The sequence below is a fragment of the Siniperca chuatsi genome, linkage group LG2 (assembly GCF_020085105.1).
Source record: "Siniperca chuatsi isolate FFG_IHB_CAS linkage group LG2, ASM2008510v1, whole genome shotgun sequence".
Taxonomy (NCBI): domain Eukaryota; kingdom Metazoa; phylum Chordata; class Actinopteri; order Centrarchiformes; family Sinipercidae; genus Siniperca; species Siniperca chuatsi.
This window is the reverse complement of record NC_058043.1, coordinates 3,355,122-3,363,313: the sequence shown is the minus strand read 5'-3', so window position 1 is coordinate 3,363,313 and position 8,192 is coordinate 3,355,122. Positions and strand designations below refer to the sequence as shown.

General features: G+C 39.4%; 1 protein-coding gene across 1 annotated transcript; it reads right to left on the bottom strand.

Annotated features, from left to right (window-relative positions):
- Nucleotides 1–2,354: 2,354 nt before the first annotated feature.
- Nucleotides 2,355–8,155, bottom strand: sec13 (SEC13 homolog, nuclear pore and COPII coat complex component). The gene is made up of 9 exons (XM_044184083.1): nt 7,997–8,155; nt 7,750–7,794; nt 7,044–7,159; nt 6,502–6,653; nt 5,942–6,075; nt 5,551–5,684; nt 4,598–4,718; nt 3,892–4,038; nt 2,355–3,542 (listed from the first exon to the last, which is right to left on the bottom strand). The coding sequence occupies exons 1-9, from the start codon at nt 7,997–7,999 to the stop codon at nt 3,432–3,434; spliced, it is 963 nt and encodes a 320-aa protein (XP_044040018.1). The 5' UTR covers nt 8,000–8,155; the 3' UTR covers nt 2,355–3,431.
- Nucleotides 8,156–8,192: the final 37 nt, after the last annotated feature.

The window sequence follows — 8,192 nt, the reverse complement described above, 5'->3', positions numbered from 1 at the left end:
AAAATCAACCTTTATTGATCTCAGGAGGGAGATTTAGCATTACAGCAGCACAAGAAGAAGAGGATACAGGAGGAAAACATCAGATAACAAAAACATCACAGTTAAAAAGCTTTGTACAGTAAGTTAAACTGACCAAAACCAATAGTGCAATTTAAATACAGAACATTTGATATTTATATGTAGATCAGAATTAATAAATAGTACGTATGCATGATGAATAGGAATATAATATGTTCGAGCATGATTTGAAAAATAATATGAATATAAAATGAACAATATGAAATCAATATTGTGTAGGAATATTACCATGTTAAATATATATTTATATAGGAGCCTCAACTGGACTCTGTTTTAAGGAGTCGCAAGAAGGTTTAGAAACACTGGTTTATTTTTAATTTTTTACAATGCATTGTATTTTATAAGCTTTTATGTTTGTTTAAAATCTGTAAAGTTACTAGTAGCTAGTTGTCAGATAAAATTAGTGGTGTAGAAAGTACAATATTTAAACATGTAGAGGTATAAAGTAGCATAAAATAGAAATACTCAAGTAAAGTACTTCAAAACTGTACTTAAGTACAGCGTCTCCTCCGTGCCAGCCTCGATGCCACAACTACACAGAGTTTACAGCACAAGTTCACACAGGCTGAATCTTACTGATGCACTCTTTCCTTCACTATTTCCTCTAATTTGAGCTACACCTCCTGTTTCCTGTCCACCCACAAATATTCCCGCTTCTTTTTATCATCCAGTCCGTTTTTATTTTCAAGATGTCAGTTTCCCTCTGATGTGCATCAAATACGGCAAAACATTTCCTCTCCTCTCACAGCTACAGGAGCCAACCACTACTCTGTGCTCTTTGATAACTCCTGTCCAGTGCTGAGAGGAAGTACTTTCACTTAAGTGAAAGTTCACTTAAGTGAAAGTACTAATAACACACTATACAAATACTCCACTACAAGTAAAAGTCCTGCATTGAAAATGTTACTTAAGTAAAAGTACAAAGCAACAAAATGTAGTTGAAGTATCAAAAATAAAAGTAACCTTCTCATAATGCAGAAAAATAGCCCCTGTGAGTGTTATACGATATATTATAGGATCATATTTTTATTACTGATACATGAACGTGTAAACAGCATTTTACTGTTGTAGATGGTCGAGGTGGCGCTAATATAACATATTCTATATACTTTTGAGTGGTTTAATCTACAACAAATCATCACGTTGTATAAACTCACCATACGTTTGTATGTAAAATATTAATCTGTAGAGTGAATGTAGTGGAGTAAAAAGTACAATATTCCCCTCTGAGATGTAGTGGTAGAAATATAGTAGCAGAAAATGAAAATACTCAAGTAATTGTATTTGCGTAAAGAGCTTAAATGTACTTCGAATGTCTTCCACCTTCACCAACAACAGCATCAAGACTTGTTTTGGTGACGGCCATGCAGGGAGTTCCTGCAAAACAAGTGACTCACGGCACAATAATGTTTCCTGACTGATCAAAACAGATTTAACAATCAGAAACAGAACACTGTCATTGTATGAACAGAGGCAACATATCATTTAATGAATATCTAAAGTGGAGTTTTTACTATTGTACAGGTTAACATTTTAAATACTGCATAAAAGCCATGATGACAGAGCTGCGTGTGTTTTTGGGGCTCACAGCAGAATTGATTGAAAAACTCCCACTTGCCTCTAGAGGTCTAAAACTCCACAGGGATCCTTTACGATGCGTACATACCAGCAGGACTTTGCGACATCACACCCAGTTTGTAAGCCAATACTGGTCCAGCGTGAAACTCACACAGGTGCGATGTGGAAACTTGAAAGTGCACAAAGCGTTTCAGTAAAGACGGAGCGACATCTTGTGTCCAGCAGTTAAACTTTTGAAATTGATTCAGTGAGAGAAGAAGTGAATGTCATTTTAAGCATTTTTAACAAAATAATTGAATTTTTTTATAGGAAAACCTTATCATACACAAATTATTTCAAGCAGAGTATTATTATTATTATTATTATATATCTTAAAACCTGTCTGGAGGGGAAGTTTTAAATATATATATATTTTAACAAGCATCACCAGGATTATAGAATCCTCTTTTTCAGATATCTGGATAACTCTCTAGATCGAAAACAGTTCAAGTGATGTCAGACGTCTGATTTCAGCAGCTATAAACATTGCTGGTGTATAAAAAGCAAAGGACAGTTAAAGGACAGGCTACGCAGATGTGAAGTAACATTTCTGTTGCAGCTCTGTCTCTGATCTGGACTGCAGGCTCCACAGAAACAACTTTCTTTATAATTACAGGAATATTAGACAGCACGAGTGCAAGAGCGAAAAAGATACGGGCCATTGTTTTAACATTTATTTAATTACATCAAATATGAAAAACACATCCTGGTGTCTGATCTCACAACTGAAAGAAAACTGTTTACAATTATGCTTCATTCATGGTTGTCTTGGCAACATATTGATTTATCCAACAGTATAACGGCTGATTATTTAAGGCAGGTTCTGAAGTTACAAACACCTGTTGACTTTGTAGTTATTTACAACGAGCCTCATGTATGTGTTGAAAAGAAAGTGTACTCATCAAAAAGTTTACTAAATAAATCATTTATTTATTATCTTTAAATTTACCGGCTGAAGTTGAGGACGAGCCTTTCACAAGTGAGAACCAGGAAGTCAAAGACATTTGTTGCTCTGGTTTGTTTCACCGTGAGAACATGAGGATTTGTTTACAGCCTGAGCAGTGAAGCTAGCTTTGCACCAGAAACATTACATATAATGAAAGAAACAGTTTTATAGTTGCACAAAGAGGGTTTTTTTTCCTGCTCAACACAAAGCTTGTTTAGCAGATTAACCAGCAAATAATAAACAGTGTCAAGTCGGGGGGACTGCTGCTTCCCAGGATGTTGGGATCATCCTGGGCGACGGTAGAGTTTTGTTCTCCGCTGGTGGAGGTGGAATGTTTCAGGAGCAGAGCATCATGGGATGGGATGGAGGTCGGGGTTGGAAGCTGTGTACTAAGTTATGTTTGGACCAGCGTTTATGTACATGTGGAAACTTTGGAAGAAACAAGAAACGGTGGAGTGCATCTGATAATAAAACACGTTATGGTAATAATCAGTCATCAGTTTGCATTTGTGGAGATTCTCCATCTTTTGGATTTGAAGGTTTCTTTCCCTTCTGATAAAATTTGGGAATATCTATCCTGGTCAAACTGTAAAGCAGGCCAAACAGGCGTCCAGCAGTGATATCGTTAACAAACAGCCGAGCTGAAGCCCAAAGTAAAACATTACAAAAGTAGCTCAAACTTTGTGGACAATGTTTGTTCAAATCCCCGGCGGGTTTATTAACGCTTAATTCATCTTTGAGGATTGGGGTCATTGTTATTTGTGTGTGTGTGTGTGTGTGTGTGTGTGTGTCACTGCTCGCTCTGCTGTGTGTCTGTGATGGTGGAGACGGCCCCCTGGCCCTTGCTGACATCACTGATACACGCCCACTGACCGTCCATCGACTCCTTCCACAGCGTCACCTACAGAATAATCACACACACACACACACACACACACACACACACACACACACACACACACACACACACACACACACACACACACACGAAGAGAAGTGTTTAAATGTGCTAATTTAAAGCAGTCAGACATCATGTACAACACATTCACTACAGTTTATTTTTAGTATGACATTTGCCCAAAAACCAAACAACTGACAAGTAAAAACTTGTTTATTTATTTATTTTTTTAACTAAATCTGTATTATTGTGAATGCGACCACGAAAACATGAGTGAACTTTCTGGTTTTCTTTGATGCGTCTAAATTAAGAAATCCATCATTATGTGCCTGTCTTACTGTATATACTCTACCTTATTGTCTCCCCCAGAAACAGCCAGTATATTCCCAGTGATAGACCAGCTGACGTGCCAGACAACATCATTAAACTTATGGAGCAGTTTGGCCGTCCAGGTGTTGCCTGCGGGGTCGTCACACGTCCAGATGAACACACGTCCATCCTACAAGAAGGTGCAAAGGAAACCAAAAACATTGATCCCACTTCACTCTGGTGGTACGTAACCAAGCAGACGGCGTTTGGTTTTATCCATCAAGGCTTTAGGTAGCTGCCAATAAACCTTTTTCCACTCCCACTCATTTTAAAATCATTACACTTGCTTTATAAAAAGGAGCTATAAAGCTTAATGCAGCCTGTTTATGATAAGAGATGTCCTGTGGGTCTGTAAATTAGGCTTCTTTCAGCTTTCACCTCCATCATCCTTCATCATGTACCAGGTTACTTGAGAAATTACTGAACTAGAAGTTATCTCTGGCTCCACCTGCTGGTACAGATTAATACATTCACACCGTGCTTAACACCTGTCAGAGTAATCGAAGCTTAATTTACTGTTTATCATAGAAACTGCTGATGAAAAGGAGAGGAGTTTGATTGTTTAGGCAGCGATTCCCTGAAACACTGAAATATTTTGGGCACTGCTAAAGGGCAGAACATGTTGGACAGGTCAAGTGTCTTAATGAAAACATCACATATATGATCCCTTTAATTCCAATAAATCTGACCTGGGAGCAGCTGGCGATGGTGCTGGTGGGAAGACCAATAGAAGGAGCCCAGCCGACATCTCTCACCCAATCACTGTGAGCCTCCAGCTTCTGATCCTCCTTCCACTGACCGTCTTCCTCTCTGGAGGCGGGAAGTGACAATCAGTAACAGTTAGGCCATAAACAATCAGCTCCTTGAGTCTTATTTTACAAAACAAAAAATTACTTCCCTGACAAGAGTGCTCGATTTAGCATTGCTCTCATATAACATTGCCGGACTCATGATGGACAGTTTAAGACAAAAAGGACCAAAATCGATGCAGCAGAACCAGAGAAATCGTCTTTTTTATTCCACACATTCGTCTTCTTTGTCAAAACGTGGCACCTACATTACCCACAATGCAACTTGACCACAGACAAAAGGCTTCATACAACTTTTCTCACATATGTAGTTGTACTCCCCAAGGACAGAAAACAGACTCTGATGTGTAAAACCGTTGCAGTTCCCTTTGAATGACAAAGTCGGGGTCTGTCAGCATCCAACCTCAGTGTTTTTTCCAAATGCAGTATGAAAAATATTTAATATTTTCTTCCTGCACTGTGTGTGCACTGACGTAAAGACGAGCTACTGTAGCAAAGAGTTTCCCTACGGGGATCAATAAAGTATTTCTGATTCTGATTCTGATTCTGATATTTATGCATGTAAATGTACAAATTTACCGTTTTTTTCCTACAAATTCTTTATTCTATTAAGTTAATATATTTATGTCCTCAAAAAACTTCTTCTTAAGTCTTTAACACGCACATCCACCACATTAGTGATGCTACCAACCAAGCATATTTAAACATCTAATGCTAATTAAACAGTGTGGTGACTTTGTATTCTCTGCTCCATATTTTCTCCATCTCAAGTCACTAAACATTACACGGAAAACCTTTATGTGCCATACAAAGTCTATTAAACAGTAACTTACTTCCAGAGTTTGACCAGGTTGTCGCAGCCTCCGGAGACGAAGCGTTTGACGTAGTTTGGTTTCTGTCCTGACGGCTGATCGATCAGGCTGCCTGGAACTACAGCAGGAGCCCAACTCACCGCGTTGCAGCCGATCTGCAGTAAAATTACAACTGAATTAATAAATAGAGACAAACCCGAAAAGAGCAGCACAGATCACAGTATTACATTACACTCTCAAAGCAAATGCAAAACAGTAACAGAGTGTAGACAAACTGAATGAGGAACAGTACTGATAAACAAGTTAAGTAAAGCTTTAAAACATTCTCGACAGCATTTCATCTCGAGCAATCGTGGAAATTAAACAAAGAAAATACAATTCTGCATTCCTCAGAACTGTGTTTTAAACTCACAGTGTGTGCGTTGCTGATCTTCTTGACGTCCCACTGCTGATCCCCAGTGAACGTGAGAAGGGAAATGGCACCGTCTGAGCTGCCGCAGGCCAGGAGCAGGCCGAAGTCATAGGGACCCCAGCAGACAGAGTTCACTGTGGACACACAAAAGTAGATTTAACAAACAGGTCTCAAGAAACTCCAACACACTCTGTTCTGTAGCTGTAACCAAAATATCATGGTAGTTTGAAATTGACTTCTTCATTTGTTGACAAGTCAAATTGACCTGTCAGCACTGTAATTCTATCATTGGCCTGATCCCCAAATACTCTCCTGAAGGAGGGAGAGGAAGAAACAACTAGAACTATAAGATTAAATGAAAACCAGGGAGACTCCAACACCTGGATATTTCCTCTAGAGAACCACCAGGGAAGAGAAACAGGTTAAACGTAAGTCACAAGGATGATCACACACTGATTTCTCTGTTGGAGGAGAATAAAATGCATGGAGACACAAATGTGAGGTACACAGAAACAACGTCTACAATGTTATTTCACCTGGACACACAGAGAGCTACCGACCTGATGACTCGTGTCCAGTGTATTCATACATCTTGTCCCAGGAGCCGTTGTCCTCCTTCCAGATGATGACCTTACGGTCGTAGGAACAGGAAGCCAGAATGTTGCCGAACATCGGGTGAGCCCACGCTACCTGCCACACGGGACCCTCGTGGCTACACAAACACAGAGACACAAATTTAGTTTCAAATACTCAGTGTGAAACTAATTATATGATACAAATATATGCCAATAATGGAAGGGCGAGCTGACATATGATATCAGTATTAAAGCCCTAAAACCTAAAGAAAATTTAATTTTTTCACTTTGTACTGCAATTTTACTTTTTACTAATTTTCAAAAAGTATAACCCGACAAAATAATTGGTAATTACAGGAGACAAAAGTACTAAATAGAATCATAATTACCACTACTTACCAAGTGGCTGCAGTTACCTTGAGCAATGTGTATAATGTAATTTAATGCAATTTAATTATCTATGTGAAGCGACAGAGCCAGTTTGTTTCCAGCTTTAGCTCCCTGGTTGTGGAACCAGAGTATCGTACCCTCTGAGGTCTGCGACCAGGATCTGCCCTCCGTTTCTGACATCAAAGATCTTTACGGTGCGGTCAGAGGAGCAGGTGGCGAGCCGAGTGCCGTAGTAGTCCATCTGGGCATCATGCTGAAACAGACAGAAGAAGACATCAATACCTGAAGTGACAAAAGAATCTCCCGGACTACCTTTCCACCTTTTATATTTTCAGTAAGACCAACTAAATAACATAAGGCTACAACATGCTCATGGTAGCAGATGGTGCTTTCTAAGTACACACACAATGAACAGTTGAATGACATCAAACTCTGATGCACTGTGTTGAAATGTAGGTTTGTAAGATTGTTTCCAAAGCCATCATTATGGCTACAAAAATGTGGCACAATCTACGTGATTAGATTGTGTCTGTAAATCACAATACTGACATCTGACGGTATGTATTAATACTGACATGTCACCAGCAGCCACCGTGTCAGCTGTGACTGTCGGTGTTGTGTCTGTTTCCCCGTCACGTTACCTTAACCTAACCCCAAAAGTAATGACACGTTACAGTGACACTGACTGACAAACATGCAACATGAAGCTAGTGCCTCAAATACATATGTGTTTGAGGCACCTGCAGCGGCTATTTTCAATAATCCCTGTCTCTTTAGCGAATGCTAACGTTAGCCTCATTCATCAGCTAACTAGGGCTAAATGAAAAATAAGGATAAACTTACGATCATGTCCTCGTGAGAGGTGTCCACCGTGTTGATAACGGAAACCTGAAATTCCCAAACAAATAAATCAGCATTAAAATGACACAGAAATAAAGACATACACTTTATGGATTAGCCCTCTGCCATTAGCCTGCCTGCTAACGTGCTAGCTACATGGGCACGTCAGCAACTTACTGTCATTGTAAAACAACACAAACGTTAGCAAGCAGCTTCACCTACAGCTTTAATGGAAAGTTATTAGACTCACCATGATTGCGGCTAAACCAGAAACCCTCCAGAAAATTATTCCTTATTTTCTTCAAAATGAATAAACCAGGTTCAGCAACTATTCCGACGTGGCAACAACTACAGAAGCCGCTTCCCACCCACAGGGTCCGACGACAGTTTCTACCGGCGGAAACGTAAAACGGCCAGCAAAGGTTCCACATACCAAAAGTTTACTT